Raw genomic sequence first — 20,262 nt, 5'->3', positions numbered from 1 at the left:
CACCATAAACATTTATTATATAATCCTTCAAATTCTCTGAAGTTGTATTTCAAGGATTATTTTCCCCTCATACTCAACATTCCACAAAGGTGTCAGAAGAGTGGGAAGGTTACTACGTTTACACTAGAAAAGTGAGACATCAAGAAACATCCATAGTCCTAATGCCACTGGGATCACATCAAGCCTAAGGTCTGTAGGAAAACACACCCATCTCCCTGTGAGAAGGTGGTGGTGGTGGTGGTGGTGGTGGTGGTGGGGGGGGTTAAGGTCTCATGACATTCAGGTGAAAGGGAGAGCAGGCCGCCTGGGCTTTTTTTTTCCCCCCACCACCCGGGAGCTTAAGAGCAGGATTTAGATGGAGGGGAAATGAAAAGGCAAAAGGAGAAGAAAGAGGATTTTGATTCCTCCTCTCCTTTACTAGAGCGGGAAGAAAGGGCCAGGTGGCGAGAGGAGAGCCTATCAGTGTCTAGGTCTTTGCACCTTGCTAAGAGCTTTAAAGCTGAAATACTGGATGGAACTTTTTGAGCAACCCGACCAAATGCACAGAAAAGTGTAAGCAAGTGTACGAAGTAGTTACGTTCTATGTGCGCTATTCTACGTTTTGCAGCATTTTGTTTTCAGTTTTGTCCATCAGCTTCAAACAGCTGAAAATACAATACTTTTGGTTATTGAAAATATATTTCACAGTGGTTCAGATGGTACAATGATTCTCTACACTCGTTCGCTTGTTTTGTCAAAAACTGAAATTAGCCGAACTATTCGAATTTTAGCAACCAGGGCCCGGTTTCCCAATAGAATTTAGTCTTACAAGTGTTTTAACAATGCATCTTTCCTACAACGACCAAAGATGTAACATGTGTTTCCCAAAACATTACGCAAAAAGAACAGTTGCCAAGTGTATCGTTGGAGCATGTGTCGATACTGATAGGATCGAAAGGGAGTGCTGCTCTCAAATCAGCTTTCTCAACAGCTTTCCTTAACATTAGAAATATTTTACAATACTGATGACGGATCAGCTCTTAGAGAGATTAATAGCACCTACGGCGGCAAATATTGAGGGGCTTATTCTAATGCTTACCCAATAAAAATGCACTAAATCACAGATTTGCACACGTTAGGCTACACTGTGGCCTACTGTTTATATTGTAATGCAGTCATCTCGGTTTTCATTTGAAGCATATTTTTATACATTGGCAATTTTGTATTTGTCGTCAACTTTGTTCTCAAGTTGGGCCTCCTGAGTGGCGCGGCGATCAAAGGCACTGCATTGCAGTGTGGCAGGCCGGGCACATTGCACCGTCGACAGGTGTACGGCGTTTCCTCCAACACATTGGTGCGGCTGGGTTGAGCGAGCAATGTGTCAAGAAGCAGTGCAGCTTGGCAGGGTTGTTTTGGAGGACGCACGGCTCTCGACCTTCGCCTCTCCGAGTCGGTACGGGAGTTGCAGCGATGAGACAAGACTAACTACCAATTGGATATCACGAAAAAAAAGGGGGTAAAAAAAAAAAAAAAAGGACGATTAGTTATCGGCGGTCACAGAGAGACAGAATACCACACACACACACCATTCCACTGGAGGTAGCGGGCCTGCAGGTGGATGGAGGGGCACACAGGGTTATAGGTCCCAGGGAGATGTGGGGGGGTGGGGGGTTGAGCTGGGTGGAATGTGTTGTACTGCTGTATCCTGATGAGAGAGGGGTGGGGGTGAGAATGAGGATTGAGGGGGCGGGGGTGGAGCAGAGGGTGGTTGAAATGTTTGTCACATTCCGCCAGAGGCCCCTAAATAATTTATGGGGAAGATTGTGTTTGAGTGTGCAGTGCATCGATATGTGCCTGCGTGTGTTTATTATGAGTGTTAATATGTACCGGTTTGTCTGTTGGCGCATTTCCATTCAGGATTTACCTCAGTGTTTTACCCAAAAAGATCAAACTTCTCTGTTTCTATTGGGGCGGCAGGTAGCCTAGTGGTTAGAGCGTTGGATCAGTAACCGAAAGGTTGCTAGATCGAATCTGGCATTCTACCCCTGAACAAGGCAGTTAACCCACTGTTCCTAGGCCATCATTGTAAATAAGAATTTGTTCTTAACTGATGTGCCTAGTTAAATAAACTGTTAAATTTATGGCTCCAGCGAACCTACTCTCACTTGGGGCCAAAGCCAGGCCACTGGTACTTTTCAGCTGGCATTTACATAACAATGGCTAACTTTGAACTTTAACACCTTCTCACAAAGCAACTTTTGATTATGCTGAGGTTGTTGACTCTGCTCTTCACAAGCGGGGCAGTGGCTGTCATGAAATTTTGTCAGCCAGTAAATGTCATGCAAATAACTGCTGGTCTCACGGTAATTGACTTAATTAACATACACGTTTAGCATCTCCGGGCTTCCACGCATAGCCTACAAGCCACTGATACCTTTGAAACATCTATACTTTAAAATGTCTAATAAAGCCATTAACTTTAGCCTACACCATCACAATAAATCCATCATTTATTTTCGGCAGGTCTAAAGAAACTTTATGATATTAAGAAAATGTAGACTATTTCAGAAGAACAGAAAAGCATATTCAGAGTCATCCTTATGTTAGAATGTATGTGGTGCCACCCTAGGGTCACACACTACTCATAAAGCACATCTACAACTTGTGTTATTCAAAACATAAAATACCGTAAAGAAATGGAAAAAAAATGGTGATATGATACTGAGGCCATATCGCCCAGCATTAGCTACTCTTAGAGTTATTTGGCCACTTCAGTTGTGATGCAAACCTTTTCAAAACATATAGGCCTATGGGCTTGGCTACAGTACATGATGTATGATGTACATGATGTATACATGATGTATGCCACTAGGATTTGAAAAAGTTGCATGCACCGTTTCTTGCCTTAGACTGCACACGCTGGGCATCATTCACAAGTGATAATATTCTCACTCAGACGATTCTCAATTTAATCATGTCCTTACATATACTAAATAATGTGTGTGAAATTTGTTTTGGAGTTAGAATGGGCCATTAACATGCACCTGAGGGGCAGGGGGAAAAGACATCCGTTTGCATTTGAATAGCGAATGGAGGACGCTTTTCCCACGGTTCATTGTCATGCCAGCCAGGTAGGCTACTCCGGTTGTAAAGCAATGTCTTTAATATTAACTAATCAATATAGTACTCCTAGCCTATTGAAAGCTGATCGGATTCTCTTTTTAATAGAGGCCATCAAACCACTGTTCTCTCACGCAATTGCATAGCCTATATGAAATGTTCCACAACATGGGCTTATAGCAACACTTATTTTCATTCAATGAATCAACCAGCTATGAGCAGCTGGCTCTCCACCGTAACAGCCCTATTCACAAGTCCTCACTGTCAGCCCTCGCTATGGAAACAATGTCCCTAGTATAACAATAAGGGTTGTATACACGAGTGTAACACCGGTGTTCCAGTTGAAAAGTAGCATGTGTGTGCAATGCTTGGCGGAGCCCGGGAGCTTTACAGTACGAGGCGATTCCTGCTGTTTGATGTTGCCTCTCCTCTGGTGACTAAAGAGGGCTATAATGGCTGCCGGGGCAGGGGGGGACAAAAAGTCAGTCTCTGGACTATTAGGCATGAAAGACCCCCCTATTCAGGCCCGGCACAGTAAAAATCCTCCGCGGGGGCCGAGGAGGGGGCTTCATACTTGAAGGCAACTTAAGAAATCTGACAACAAGCGCTCCGTTCGCACTAATCCATCTCCCTGGGTGAAGGGAATTATAGGTAAACACATGCCTTCATTACTTGCCTTGCTGCATCTCAACACTCGGCAGCACTCACTTCCACACACAATATTCCCCCATGCTAAAGGATTACGCCCAATCACCTCTGGATTGCTGCGCACTTAGCTCCGTAAAATGGTTAGAGAGGAGTCGTGGGGAAGAGAGGAGAGAGAGGGCTTATTAGGTCGCAGTGGTTTTAGTGAGTTAGCAAAAGCTAGCAACAACAAATCCTCAGTCTGTCCCCCTCATGCCCCCCCATCTGGAAAGGCTGGGTTGAGAGCTGTCTGGGTTTAGATGTGCATCGGGTGAGGATGAGAGAGTTCGCTGCCTGCTGGGTTCTCTTTGGGGGCTGCAATGTCAACACTTCAGGCAAGGGGATGGTGGGGTGGGCGGGGTCAATGACCCAGTTTATGCACTTTATTACCAAGCCAGTGAAACATACCTACGCCTGGAGTAGAGACAAGACATTGTCTCTGATACAGAACGTTGTTAATGCAGCACTCTGTGCTGGCTCTAAACGCTGGACAGATTTAGCTGTTGACACGCCAGGTTGCGAATCAGACCACTAGACCAACGCAACCCCCCCCCCCCCCCCGATGACAAATACACTGAAAGGTGAGACGACACCTGTGAAAACACAGTACCACATCTCTACCAAGACATCCATGAGGGAGGCTCCATGCTGGAGAGCTCTCCCCAGATGAGTTGACGTGTCGCAGACTTGGCAGGGCTGGGTGTGAGGGGGTTAGTCCTGGAGGAGCAGTAGTAGTTCTGAGATGGAACCCCACCCCCCTCCCAGCTCTGTCCCTGTTAATGCAGTGCCTCTGGAAAGGCCCGGGGCTCTGTGGCTCTGCCTCCTGCCACCAGCCCTGCCTGCCCGTCTCTGCCTCCTACCCTATTCCCCTCGCTGACTGTCTATTGGCCTGCCTGCCTCCCCATCTGTCAATCTCAATCGCAAAGCAGTCCATGTAACCATCTAAGACCCCTCTGTCTCCCTGTCTGTCTTTCTGCATACAAGGCTGTGCTACCCTGCCAGCCAGCCTCCAATCTCCCAGTTTGGCAGTCAAGAGTCAACCTACAATATGAACAGTTGTCTGTCTTACTGAATCATCAGAGAGCATCCATCTCCTCTGATATTACTGCACAAAAGGCCGGAGAAAAAAACTTTCACAAGCTGTGTTTTTTCTGTCTGGGTATAGACCATTTGTTTTTCTGTTTAGTGTGAGGATTAGGGGGATTAGAAAGCAAAACTTGAGGAAGATTAAGAAAACAAAACAAGACTTTGGTATATCAGCCGAGCAATGCCACACAGTGTGTTTTTAGACCGATCTGAAAACCAAGCAGCAAGGATTTGGCCAAATTGGATTCAACTGGATTTTGGCCATTTGAGATTTGCCTCATTTATCTTCTTTTGGGGGGGGCTTATTTTGTGCTTACGAGCTTTCTCAGTGAACCTCGTGGAGCTACCAGTGAACCTCGTGGAGCTACCAGTGAACCTCGTGGAGCTACCAGTGAGGTAATGCACTGGTGGCGGAGCTGGGTTGGTTATCATGGAGACATAAACTTCTATTGGGGAAATCTGCTGGAAGAACAATGCTTTGTTGGGACTAGGTTGCCATCAATTTGTTGGGTCTAAGAAGGGAAAATCCAGAATCTTAATGTAAAACCCTTCCACTTCCCCACAGGAGCCTAGCTGTCCAGAATCTAGCAGTGCTGCTACTAGTGGGATACTTTGTGTATCCCAATATAAGTTCTCCTATCCATCATTCTTTGTTTTCCTTGAGGGTGTAGAGTTGGAACCCATATGGATATTTGGAAAAGCATTTTCATGCTAAAGTCTGCATTTATAGCACTGCTCCAATCCTGATTGGTAAGTGAAGTGTCTAAAAACACTAAAGCAAAAGTAAAGATCCTTTTTCAGGAAGATTGCCCATAGTGTCCATCAATCAATAGGAAGTTATAGCCTACCTTCCCATTTGCAACAGAAAACACATGCCATCTCTTCAAGAAACCTGGTCTGCTTTGGTTTTGCCCTTTGCCCAACTTCATAACTAGTTTAGCCCCTATAAGGCTCACAGTGCTCTAATTTTAAGCGTTCTGTTAACCTCACTTAACATTGAACAACCCACTGGGGGCTTGTCGGACGTTTCTTGAAAAATGTGCCCCTCACTTTCTCCCCCATCTAAACGGATGACATACATATAGAACCTCATCAATCAGAGCCTGGATGAAATATGGGAGGTAAAGGAGCTGCTGCCGCCACCCCGGGGTAACCACTTCATTATTTCCAGAAATACTTACAGCTACACATGGAGGACAGGAGCAGGGCAGACACTGACCCAAAAACTCACCACACTCATAAACAGGCTCAGAAATGACTCCAACAACACCAACACCAAATCTCGACCGCGTGTAAATAAATACACGCAGGGAGATAGGCCCCAAACCCAGTCAAACCCAGTCACAAGATTGATGTCACTTTAAAGTGACTTCATTTCATACTCCATTTCCTTAAAGTTAATGTTAGATATGTGTTGAGTCTAACTCCACATTTTACGTATTACCCACTTATGAATATTTACAGTTGCAATATAGGTTAAGTACCTTTCCCGGGGATAAAGAGAGCAGTTCTGTCCCCTTCGGGCAGCGTGCTGCTGTTCACATATCCAATTCCCTAACCACTTCTCCCCATTACTGCCTGTGGTGTTTAATGGCTTTCCGTTTCATCTCCCTCACTTTAACTCACACAGATATTATAATAAAGCACAGCAGCACTCGTGGACAAGCTCCAAGGACAGCTGTTATGATAATTATGATAAAGATGGAATTATAATACCCCAATAAAATATTTACATTCCACTCCTTTGAAAACATATTTCAAGATTTTTGAAAATTTCCAGAGGCCTTCCTACACTGTGTGGAATCCACTCAACTTGGAGTGAGGAAAGTACATACCGCTGAGGAATCTAATATGTGATATGTGCATATTTCAGCGTGTTCCAGTAAATGTTAAATCTGCATCTTAAACACAATGCTAATTCATCACAATCCTTCGGTGAGGAGGCTACAGCTGAAGAGTTTTTGTTGGAGCCCCCCTCTTCTTTGCGAGATTATAATTTAGATGACCCCTTAATTCCTCTGACCTGTGGAGAGAGGTCTGTCTGATTGCCGGGTGTATTCTTAAGCCATATCATTTTCCCTTGGCTTAAGGTTTGTGCTGGCCTGGATTTAATATTGGCCTGTTTTAATATCTGTCCACCATGTGTTGAGACAGGGCTGGCGGCTATGGGATTAGGACGGTTTGTGTGCAACTGAAAGACAACATTATTTAATACAGCGAGCCGGTGACCCTCATATCGATTAATCCCTCTAAGATTGTACTTGCACATTCAGCAAGCTCGTACCTCAATGTTCCCCTTGTGGCGTCTGTTCGCAGAACGCCTCTCCCCTATCGTGCTAGGGTTTTTAAGCCTCCTCTAAATCTGATTTGTAGAAGTTCTCCGACCACTTGAAGACATGCGGGCCCCTCCAGTGGCTTGGTGCGACTTTAAGATCAACCGTAAAATGCATCACAACTAGTAGCAGAGCTTTGACTGCTTTTCATAGGAGCCGTTTCTTCTTTAAATCCTTTCATTATCTATATTTGGGGAAGATTTTGCTGCTGTCGCAGGGTTGGTGGAAAAAATAATTAGGGTGACGGCTAAGACCGAGAACGTCTAGTCCTGGATTCCAATAAACTGTGTTTAACAACGCCTCGTGTTAATATAGTCGGAGGTCTGGCACAGTTGCATGTTCAATAAAAAAAAAGGTTATTCGCCGGTGGGGGGGGGGGGGGCATGGGGGGGTTGACATACACACATTAAAGCTGGTTATTTAAATTGCTAAAACCTCAAGTAAAGACCTAACAGACTAACGCGACTTCAACAAGCTTCTACTACAAGAGATGTTTTTGCCTGGTTTTGGTTTCATAGCTGTTTTTTCTCTCCCCCGTTGGTGTTTCCAGTGGGCCCCTGAGAGCTGACAGTTTCAATGTGACCACATGCTGATGGGACCATTAATACCATTAAATGTTCCTCCTTGAGCCAGTCTCACCCTGCTCAGGGCCGTGGCACTCAGCCCAACACAGCGTAAACCTAAATTGGCTTAAGACGAAGGCCTTGAGAACAGGCTGTGAGCTATTAAAGTCATATGATTTGGGTTTGACACTAGGACAGAGGTCAAACACTTCAAAAATGCTGCTCTGTGACAAAAAGGCATGGAGATTTTCAAACTTAATATGGATCAGCATTTTTTTGTATTTTCAAAAAAATGTATGAGAGAAAAAAAGCTGGGAGATCTAGGGTAAACCATAAAGGCCACACACAGCTTGGCTATTTAGTTCCATCTTGTAATTTTCCATCAGTCTCACTCTAATCGGTGTCTCTTTACCATTGACAAGATGGCTGATTAAGTCTTTCAGACATGGAGAGAACCCAGGACAAATGGGATGATGAATGTGACAAACTTCTGCTAATGGGGTGGAATTCAGTTTGAAAAGCAACGCTAAGCCAAAAATGTCAGCAGTCAACATCCAAACAGTTCACCACGCTGCAGAGCTAAAGACCAGCCGGTACGCAATGCTGCCCCTTTTAACGTCCCCAATTAAAATGACTAACAAAGACTCATTCATTTAAAAAAAAATCCCTTCTGCTTGCTTTGCAATAAATGCCAGCGGAATAAGTGAAAAGTAAGGGAAATAATTAAAACATAAAAAATAAAATGTATAAATTGTCACTACATGGTCCTTGCATTCTGAGCAAATATTTATACCGAAACAGAAATAAATGGGGATTAGTGCTGGGCATCAGGGTTTGGCAACTATTAAAAATAACACAATACAGGGGAATAAAAATCACTCATCCAAGAAACAAGTTGGAGAAGAACATGACTGAAAAGAACACCGTGGCCCAAAACTGTTAATGACCCATAATGACGACTCCACAGAGTGCCACAGATGCAGGATGACAGTAATGGAGAGATTTGCCTGTGGTCATATTCTCATATATGCAAGGCAGGGACACAGAGAAGAGGCGCTGCAGCAGTGTACTAACCTGCCACCCTTCCTGTAACCTGGTTCCTCTTCCAGAAAAACAACATACAGGGAAGCAGGGAAAAAAACAAACCACAAACACACACTCCTGAGGACAGCCTATACCCAGCCTACAGTACGTAACAACATCCTAGTAGTAGTAGTAGAAGTCCTATGCTATTGGCTTGGAAGTGGGGCAGGGGTAGTCCTTGGTGAATTAATTAGTTGTTTTCCTGAGCGCTTAGACTGACACAGTCACCTAGAAAGGCCTCTAGCGAGATTCGGTAAACACCTTTATCCATCGGAATAATGAATATGTAATCATACGAGAGCTTCTTTTAGTCTCAGCGGTTCGTTAAACCTGACAGTGGTGTGCAGCGCAAGTCGCTGACTGGACCACCTGGTCTCCCTATTGCCCTCACTGTATGGCGGTGCTGGCTGATTCAGGAGTTATCCAGCCTTTCCCTGTGTCCCCCCTCTCTCTGCCTCCAGAAGAGCTGAGTTTAATTAGAGGGGGTCCTGTTTGCTCAGCATCTCTTCTAACGGGTAATTATACTGTCTATACCTGTGCACTTTAAACTATAACACTGGCTGGTCCAGGTAGTGTTCATTTGTCACAAAAATTGAAGAAAACAGAGTTAAATGAGAAAGCTCTAGCTGAACTTAACCAAAACAAGCATGTTTTTATTGTTCGGACAACCAGATTATATATTTCAGTTGTCCGAAGTAAAAAAAAATGTAAAAGACACAAATCACGATATCAAAGCAGGGCAGTGCATAGTTGACATTGAGTAAATTGTCTATATTCCTATTTGATATAGCATATTTTAGGGTTCCCCCAACTGGCTGCTCGCGGGTGGTTTTATTTGGCCCCCCAAGTTCTGAGCAAAATTAAATTGTTATCTAACATTTTCATTGTGGACATAAAAGAGCCTGTAAAAACACCAGGAAATCAGCGCCAAGTAATTTTAATTTGTGAAATCTGTTCCCAAGTATCCTCACGCATAATAGAGACACGTGATCATATACAAATGTAAGCAATGTTTGAAATTATTATGTTTTAGCCAAATATTATATCCGTTTGGGCTTCTTTCGGTCAATTTGGAGTTTACAAATTATTTGTAATTATGTTCTGGCCCCCTGACCATCCGCGCAAGCAAAAATGTTTTAAATAAATAAAAATGGCCTGTGGCTGAATCTAGTTGATGATCCCTGGCCTATTACTATAACACACACACACACACAGCAAAATAACAATGTAGACAGAGCTGAGTCTAACAAAATATCTGGTCAGAATAGTATTATTCTTTTTTTCCTTCTCTCTCGCAAATGATCTGGGCCTATAGCCAAAGTCTACTTTTATAGCAGACACTCCTATTAAGCCACTTTCAGGTTAATATATGCTAGAGTTGTCCTAATGCACTATTTCATGATCAAAAGCTTAAGATGTTTTTGAATAAAAAACAAAAACATGGGAGGCTTAAGGTAAAAAATAAGAGCGATAGAAAAAACAATAGCAAAATATAAAAATCTATTGCGAAATTTGAAAAAAAAAACGTATAGTTGAGCAAAGCATTATAAGTGAAATGATGCATGCATGCGAGGCTGATTTTTTTAAATTAATAATCCATCCTTGCAAACCAAACAACCAAAAAGCCTAATCCTACTGATTGAAATATCATAAAAGCATTAAAAGACAAATTAAGAGCATTTTCCAAACGATAAAAAAAAAAGAAGTTATTAAATGTCCAAAAGTTGAAGCTTTCAAAATGGGAATAATTATGAAATTCGGAGTCTATGCTATTCTCAATCACAGATTTATTTTGAATGACAAGAAGTGAAATTGAGCAAACTATACCAAGATGGAAAAATCTAATGTCAAAAATATATATTTTTTAAATTTAGGAGACACATGAGGAAATGTTATGAAAAGATGCATAGTTCACATAGGCCTATTTTAATCTAGCAATGTGCAACCTACAGTTGAAGTTGGAAGTTTACATACACCTTAGCCAAATACAATTCCTGACATTTAATCCTATAAAAAATTCCATGTTTTAGGTCAGTTAGGATCACCACTTTATTGTAATGTCAGAATAATAGTAGAGAGAATGATTTATTTCAGCTTGTATTTCTTTCATCACATTCCCAGTGGGTCAGAAGTTCACATACACTCAATTAGTATTTGGTAGCATTGCCTTTAAATTGTTTAACCTGGGTCAAACGTTTTGGGCAGCCTTCCACAAGCTTCACACAATAAGTTGAGTGAATTTTGGCCCATTTCTCCTGACAGAGCTGGTGTAACCAAGTCAGGCTTGTAGGCCACCTTGAACGCACATGCTTTTTCAGTTCTGCACACTCCAATACCTTGATTTTGTTGTCCTTAAGCCATTTCGCCACAACTTTGGAAGTATGCTTGAGGTCATTTTCCATTTGGAAGACCCATTTGCGACCAAGCTTTAACTTCCTGACTGATGTCTTGAGATGTTGCTTCAATATTTCCACATCATTTTCCCACCTCATGATGCCATCTATTTTGAGAAGTGCACCAGTCCCTCCTGCAGCAAATCACCCCCACAACATGATGCTGCCACCCCGTGCTTCACGGTTGGGATGGTGTTCTTCGGCTTGCAAGCATCCCCCTTTTTCCTCCAAACATAACGATGGTCATTATGACCTAACAGTTCTATTTTTGTTTCATCAGACCAGAGGACATTTCTATTATCTTTATCCCCATGTGCAGTTGCAAACCGTAGTCTGGCTTTTTATGATGGTTCTGGAGCAGAGGCTTCTTCCTTGCTGAGCGGCCTTTCAGGTTATGGCGATATAGGACTCATTTTACTGTGGATATTGATACTTTTGTACTTGTTTCCTCCAGCATCTTCCCAAGGTCCTTTGTTGTTGTTCTGGGATTGATTTGCACTTTTTGCACTAAAGTACGTTCATCTCTAGGAGATAGACCGCATCTCCTTCCTGAGAGGTATGACGGCTGCGTGGTCCCATGGTGTTTATACTTGCGTACTATTGTTTGTACAGATGAACATGGTTTGGAAATTGCTCTCAAGGATGAACCAGACTTGTTTTTTCTGAGGTCTTCACTGATTTCATTTTTCCATGATGTCAAGCAAAGAGGCACCGAGTTTGAAGGTAGGCCTTGAAATACATCCACAGGTACACCTCCAATTGACTCAAATGATGTCAATTAGCCTATCAGAAGCTTCTAAAGCCATGACATTTTCTGGAATTTTCCGAGCTGTTTAAAAGGCACAGTCAATTTAGTGTATGTAAACTTCTGACCCACTGGAATTGTGATACAGTGAGTTATAAGTGAAATAATCTGTAAACAACTGTTGGAAAAATTACTTGTGTCATGCACAAAGTAGATGTTCTAACCGACTTGCCAAAACTATAGTTTGTTAACTTCACTAGGATAGGCGGCAGCATTCGGAATTTTGAATGAAAAGCGTGCCCAAATTAAACTGCCTGCTACTCAGGCCCACATGTAATTGGTAGATTTGGATGGAAAACACTAAAGTTTCCAAAACTGTTAAAATAATGTCTATGAGTATAACAGAACTCATATGGCAGGCAAAAAACCTGCCAATATCCTGTGTCTGTGGGGTCAGATTGCACTTCCTAAGGTTTCCCGTAGATGTCAACAGTCTTTAGAAGTTGTTTCAGGTTTGTATTGTGAAAGGGGATCGAATAAGAGCTGTTTCAACAAGTGGTCAAGCTGAAAGACATTAGTTTAGTCTCGCGCATGGCCGTGAGCGCCACGCTCGTTCTCTTTCCTTTCTAATGACAACGGAATTGTCCGGTTGGAATATTATTAAAGATTTATGATAAAAACGTCCTAAAGATTGATTATATACATAATTTGACATGTTTCTAATAACTTTAAATTTAACTTTTTTGACTTTGTCTGGACTTTGTGCATTTGGATTACTGGACTAACTGCGCGAACAAAAAGGAGGTATTTGGAAATAAAGATTAACTTTATTGAACTAAACAAACATTTAATTGTCTAACATGGAGACCTGGGAGTGCCATCAGATAATCATCAAAGGTAAGTGACTAATTTTAACACTAATTCTGACTTTTGTGACCCCTCTCCTTGGTTGGAAAATGGCTGTATGGTTTTCTGTGGCTAGGCGCTGACCTAACATAATCGCATGGTGTTCTTTCGCCGTAAAGCCTTTTCGAAATCGGACACAGCGGCTGGATTAACAAGAAGTTTATCTTTAATCCTATGTATAACACTTGTATCTTTCATCAATGTTTATGATGAGTATTTCTGTAATTTGATGTGGCTCTCTGCAATTTCACCGGATGTTTGTTTGAGACAATGCATTTCTGAGCATAACGCGCCAATTTCAAATTAGGTTTTTGGATATAAAGATTAACTTTATCGAACAAAATATACATTTATTGTCTAACATGGAGTCCTGGGAGTGCCATCAGATGAAGATCAAAGGTTTGTGATTAATTTTAACGCCATTTCTGACTTATGACACCTCTCTTTCTTTGGAAAATGACTGTATGGTTTTCGGTGGCTAGGCGCTGACCTAACATAATCGCATGGTGTTCTTTCGCCGTAAAGCCTTTTCGAAATCGGACACTGTGGCTGGATTAACAAGAAGTCTCTCTTTCAAATGGTGTATAATACTTGTATGTTTGAGGAATTTTAATTATGAGATTTCACTGGCTGTTGGCGAGGTGGGACGCTCACGTCCCGAACAATCCCAGAGAGGTTTTAACAAGAAATTTGTGGAGTGGTTGAAAAACAAGTTTTAATGACTCCAACCTAAGTGTATGTAAACTTCCGACTTCAACTGTACCTACAACACATAGTAGCCTAGGCCTAATATGAGAGGAGGATGAGACAAACTTGCCAATCAGTTTATAATTATCCAGTTTTGAGGACAGCAGAGTTGCTCTGCAGCACATGATGATTTACTACCCATCACAAGACATGAGGCTCGTTGACTGGCACTCTCTCCTGCATGCGTCAGCACACACAGACAGTGTAGTAGCCTAGGCCTGTCTTTCGTGCTACAGCTCCACCAGAGTGGAATAGGCCATTCAAAAATATGTGGCTCCACTAAACATATTTTGTCATGTCATGATTCTTCTCATCCCTCCCATAGCATGTGAGCGAAATTAGTCTATGGGCAAGAACAGAAAATCAGTCACCCTTTTGGAATATGGTTTTACAGACCTTTTTTATTGTTTGGATAAGCGATTTCAGCTTTCGAGAAGTAAAAAAAAAAAAAATTAATTTTTTTTTTAAATCAGAAGGACAAGTGACTAAAAAGGTTCACGTCAAGCCCTGACCCTGCTATCAGGATTATAAGCACAGCTAGTTCCGAGTGGGTGGTGGACTGTGGAGAAAGGAAAAAAAACTCAGCACGCAGAGTCGGAGAATGCTGGAAATGTTTGCCGTGCACAGCCACAACAAATACAGCGAGGCAGACTGGAATTCATCACTAGGCCTTCAGCAAGTATCAGAAAGATGCTAAAAAAAAATGCACAAAGGCTGAATAGCTTGAAGGCAAAATGGTTTGGGGTGGAGGGGGGTTGCAATTTCATGGAAGACTTTCTTTGTGTCAGGTTACCTAGGTGTGTATGACAAACGCAATAGTGGACATTAATAATCCCAGTTAATTATTGACGGTGTGTTATCATTATTAGGGCAACTCTTCCATCTTGGGATGAGGGTGGAGATTTTAATTTCATTCTCCACTGGTGCAGATACCCCAGCAAAACTCCATCAGTCTGGGTTGTATGTGGCGACATGAAGAACCAGTAACTCTACAGTTTCTATAGCAAGCTATTTGACTACTTTGTGTGCTGGGAGTCAGTCTTCAAAGACAAGGCAAATCATCTGAAAGTGGATTGTTAAAAGAGGCACAGCAACAGTCCACAGAAAGGCTGTGTAGCCGAGTCCAAGCAAGAAGAACAATGAGCATTATGCAGCATGTACCAAAGGTCTGCAGCTCGACAAAAATATATTTATAGCAGTGAATGGACGGAAGAAACAGCGCAGGGGTATCCATCCATCTGGGAGAGCCAGCGGATATCCTGGGTAAAATGGTCACACAAGACAATGTCCATTACAGACACTTACTCCAGCCAGGCACTGTGCTGTGTCCAAACACACAAAGCTCAGCCAAGGGCACAAACTATCATATTAATCTAACAATTTAGCCCTACTTCCAGCAAAGCATGAGAAAAACCATTCAGGCTTCACTTCAAGAAACATATTTTGATGATATAGTGTTTGCCTTGACAGCTCGAACTGACTGCCAAACTGAACATTGAACCATCTGTGTCTACTGTGTATCACTCAGTGCATGTCTATGGGCTTTTCCGTGTGGTATGTCTAACTTTTCATGGATAACTAACTGATGCAAGCAGGGAATGCAACCGCCTTAAATTAATCTCTCCTTGCATGGTTGCCACCAATAACAGTGCTAGGATCAGGAATAAACGTGGGGAATGTGATTGCAATTACTGAACGTTTTGGGAGAACAACTACTACGTACATTAAATTAAAAAAGGCTCACTTAATTTGCATTTGTAATTCCACTGCTGGTTTTGTACTCCCTGATTGGCAAGTAAACAAAATGGTTATTTACATTCCATTATAAAATCATTCTTTGTTTAACAAATATTTGACTGTTTGTGCTTTTTAATATGGATGGCGGTGGAAATAGTTATTTGATGAGGTTGCGGACCAAATCCTGAATCTCAAGAGAGCCATTTGTGGCGGTATGTACAATGCTGCCACCACCAGGCATTACACGTAAAGGCATTGAGAGGCAGTGATAGTGTTATGTGATCCCAGATCTAATCAAGAAGCTAGTAGGAAGGCTACTTACATGCATAACATCAGAAAATGCTCTGATTACTGATGTAGTTAAATAGCATGGACGCACTGTCTAATAGTGGATTTATTCATTTTTATTATATGGAATTCAAAATATTGTGCCAGACAAATGGAAACCTTTACAAAAATAGATATTTGGCTGGCTCAATCATCTAGAATACAAACGTGAGTGAGAAAACTTACTCCAATTGCCCATAAGGAGATATATAAAGTTGTGTTGAATTTAAATTAGATTTGAATAAATAGGCCAGTTAGTTTGCCTACCACATTAGGGCAAAAACCAAAAATACCTTTCATTACATTGAACAAAACAACCATCATCCTCCCATGCATAACTTAAAAACAACATACCAATGGCATTAAGCCTAATTATTACATCTACTGTAAGAAAAGCATGGCCAACTGTAGCATGACTGAGGAAAAACAGATGTGTTTGCTTGCCTACTGTATGCATAGTTACATGCCTCCTATGAAGCTCAGATGAGCCACAGTTCAAACGTGTGAAATGCAGCTCTCTTCCATTCAAAACACAGGCAATCTAGATAATGTCAAAGCACCTGTATAACAATCCATGTGTAGATGTAGAGCTCCACTCACAATTGCCCAGCCCTTCACTTTGGAATGTTGCCAATATGCAATGACACTTTTGACACTACATTAATATAGGTATTATATGCTAAATGAATTAGTCCATTTCAAGAAGCAGGAATAGGAAGTTAGATTATTAGACGTCCCTAGTTTAAAATAGATTAGCATCTATAAAAAGTAACGGCTTGCTTTGATAAGCTTAGGCTTTCAAAGGATCTCAAAACTTTTCAGACAAGTCCGTGTCAGACTGACAGTCACCCTTGGTGTAGATTAGACAATGTTCCATTCAATAAATATATGGTAAACCAACCTGAAACGGACGTGAAATTAATAGCATCAGGAGCATAGGACAAAATGAATAACCAAGTAGCGCACAGAACATTTCCCTCTCCAAAACAAGCTGCCAAGGGGTACCTAACAGCTATTCAACAACTATTGTGGTTATGAATTATGTAAATATTTGCCATTTTGCCAGCGTACAGCCATAATCCAAAATGGAAGAAAGATTCGACATTCTGCTACAGGGTATTTGGTGTTATAGCGTACCACAGCGCTGACTACATTATAAAAGTTTCCAATGCGCTGGGATGGGGCTCGTCGGTCTGTTTACACTAGAGCTATTTACTGATCAAAGGGACATCAAACAACCCTATACGAACTAGCCATAAACGAATTTCTCTGTCGAACAATAAATGCGTAGGAAGTAACATTATAACGTTACAGGCTTTTCGCCAGAAAACTTGGATGCAGTACTGCTAGACACTGGACTGCCCTCAAGACAACGAACTTCGGAATGCGTTCTTCGACGGAGAGCGCGACAGACCCGTTATCATAGGCTACTTCAAATTCCTGGGCTTTTTGCAATACAAAACAAACAAAATACACTACACAATAAATCATGAGTCTTACCTTTGAATACTTCTCCTCGAACTGTAAGCAATACGCTGCCCGCAGCAATTAGACAAGTTAAAAGTCTATCCATTGCGGTAGAGTATCGCGAACGTTACCCCCAGCTCCGGGGTAAGATCAATTCTACTCTGCCGCTGTGACAGAGGAAAATATTCCGTTTTACAGTTAACGTGCCCGGTACCTACTGGGTGTGTTCCCCTGTCTGTCTTTTCCTACTGGGTTACTTGTGTATCTTTCAAGTGCCTCCACTCAGATAGTGACTTCGCTAGCTGCCAGGAGGTAACTGACGTCACTAAGCTCGGAGAAAAGCTCGAGACAGTGCGCGCTCCAATAGAAGCGTCATTATGAGCTCCATTTCAGTATCCAGATGGAGTGATTGGTTCTTTCGTACTTTCCCCCAATTTGCTAGAATTCTTGCGGGAAATACTTACCTACCGACAGATTCTATTTTAGCCTAGCCTACCCGTTTTTAAACTGTGGAGTCAAAGTTTCACTTTCAGATTCTGTAAACCTGGTTTCAAGCACAGCTGTTGTTGATACGTTGTAACGAGGGAGGGGCGCGCCATTTCACACCAATGAAGATTCCTTAGGATCCTAATAGGAGAATCCTTGCATCTTGTATATCTTATTGCTTCGAATTTATTTGAGTATCATATGATATAAAACTACGTCGTAATTAGCATGACTTTAAGTCTAATTTTGATTAGGTTTGTATGGGGTAGTTTGATAATGTTGTCAATGTTAAGCAAGCTAGCTAACTTAGTGAATAATTGTTCCGACCAAAAAGCACATTAATTAAACGAAGTCCTATTTCCGACATCATACCTAGGAAATAGGAAGCTTCGATGAGTACGTGAACGCAGCAATGGGAAGGCAAGACAGAACTAAATTTTTTGGCTCTATGCAAATAAACAAACTAAACAAAAATATCTCGGAACACCCTATTATTATGTTATAATTGTAGGCTATGGCACATTTTACCTCCTTTGTCCAATTGTATGACATCAAAGGGGAGTCATGCCACTTTCAAGACAACTCGGAAACTGAGACATTTCCGACTTGGAAATAGAAAGATGAGTTCTGAGTGGTCTGTCTTGAACGTGGCATCAGTCACTGCTCTCCTCACTGCTACGTTGACCGTGGCTCAGTTGTAGAGCAATGTTAACCATGACACCACACATGGTCAAATCAGCATCATAATAAATGGAGAACAGCAACAACAAAAAAAGACACAAAAAATATATAAGAAAAAATGAATGGAGTAAAGCAAGACCCCCCCATCTACAGCACCACTTATTATTTCAAACCATGCACCGCTTGACTGACTGAACTTGAGCCTTATTTTCCAATTGGAGAGAATGTCTGCTCCTCCCTTCTTTGGTTCAAACTGCACATCATTTCTCCCAAAATTATGCAAGATTTACGAAGCAGAAGGAAATGTGTCAAAACCGACAGATTTTAATGGGGAGTCACTATCTGTGAGAATTTTACATTTGGATCTATAGCTTTTCAAATGATTGAGGGTAAAGGCCTTTTAGACTGTCTCTAGATGGAAGAATGTTAGCCTTCTTGTTAGTTGTGTGTCATCACATTCATCAGAAAATGACAGAGCATACAATATGTCACACAATTAAGAAATTGGATTGCTAATCAAGTGTGTGTGATTTATACTGTACTGAGAATTTATTTGCAAACTTCGCTGTGTAGGATGGCCTATAATATGTCAAACAAAGACCTAAGAATAGTCCAGTCGGCTTTTAAAGATGCCCATCTGGCATAAAAAGTTACATCCTACACAGTGTTGGGGAGTAGTGAACTGCATGTAGTTCAACTAGTAATTTAACTACATTTTGTAGTAGCTTGGTGGTGGTTGAACTAAATTCAAATCTTGGTAGTGTTTTCAGTAGTTAATTACTTTTTTGACATGTAGCAGTGTAGTTAACTAGTGGAACTACACACAGCTTTTCTTAGCTAAAATAAAATATGGGTAAAGTAGGAAATCATTTCCTTTGTTGTTCAGCATCAGACCTGCCTAATTCTCACTTGAAACATATTTGTTGTGTTTAATAGGCTAAATTACACATTCTGTTAACATCTGAACAGAGTGATCTGTTCTTGCAATTTCTAGTCTGTAACACTTCAGATTTACATATGATCATTTTTTACTTAGTTTGAATGTAGTGAACTAATTTTTCAAAGTAACTTTAGTTAATTAAAGTATATATTTTAAAATGTTTTGCCCAAAAAAACGATTTACCATGATTTCTGTGTTAATATGGAGGAATGATAAATAATCTCCCTTTTGTATACTAGTGGTGTGGCGCTAAGATGAAAATGTTGACCCAATAGTGCACTTTGTGATAAAAGCACCACATTTGGCACAGAGGTATGTACAGCTGTATGTACCTTGGAAATATATAGATATGGAGCCACCCCAGCTTTGGCCCCTAGGGAGGCGTGGTAGCTACTTTAAGAAAATAAAGTAGAAAAAATATACATACAAATTTAGCTTCCAGTCAATGTCTCTATACCATGTTGAGAATTATTGTTAAGATGCAATTGGAACTGAGTTTATAGCCAATAGTGTTCCGAAGTTAGAGCTAAATGTCTCATGGCATCGTTCATATCGGTTACCATTTTAGGTCTTACCAGTATGTCACATTAGCTCAATCGCCAATTTCTCAGCCTCTGACAATCACATAAATACAACACTTTGAATAAATAACTGAAAAATTTCAACTTATTGCCACTCAACTCCATTATATTGTGGAGTTGAGAGTTTTCAGCAAGGCCATGTGCAGGTAATGCTTGCAAAATGCACGTGCCATAGGCCTTTCCAGACTACCAGTTTTTAATTTGAGCCGGATCCTGCCGGCACCTATTTGCCTGGATCCAGTACTTCTCGCGGCATGATTTATTAATTGTTTCACTGTTCGCATTTTGGACATTCTAATAAAAGCGATCAGCATTAAATCAAGTTGCCTTCTCGTTATTTCTCCCGCACCCCAGATAGACCACCATGTAAAAGCACAGTGATCCTGTTGTGTAATCATCCTATC

At 41.4% G+C, this 20,262-nt stretch overlaps 1 protein-coding gene across 8 annotated transcripts in view; it reads right to left on the bottom strand.

Annotated features, from left to right (window-relative positions):
* The window catches only part of LOC106590348 (protein tyrosine phosphatase receptor type Ma), a 306,057-nt gene extending 288,398 nt beyond the window's left edge, over positions 1-17,659 (bottom strand). For 4 of the 8 annotated variants that reach the window (XM_045710836.2, XM_045710841.2, XM_045710837.2 and 1 more), the window contains exon 1: positions 17,204-17,658. In XM_045710836.2, the coding sequence (XP_045566792.1) occupies positions 17,204-17,276 (73 nt within the window). In that variant the 5' untranslated portion in view covers positions 17,277-17,658. Of the gene's footprint in view, positions 1-17,203 lie in introns of all 8 variants that reach the window. The other 4 variants (XM_045710838.2, XM_082970747.1, XM_045710833.2 and 1 more) reach the window with 3 other exon arrangements.
* Between the last annotated feature and the right edge of the window lie 2,603 nt (positions 17,660-20,262).

This window comes from Salmo salar, chromosome 29 (genome assembly GCF_965601325.2).
Source record: "Salmo salar chromosome 29, fSalSal1, whole genome shotgun sequence".
NCBI classification, from domain to species: Eukaryota; Metazoa; Chordata; class Actinopteri; order Salmoniformes; family Salmonidae; genus Salmo; species Salmo salar.
Note: the sequence above shows the minus strand (reverse complement) of the source record. Positions and strands in the feature narration are given on the sequence as shown.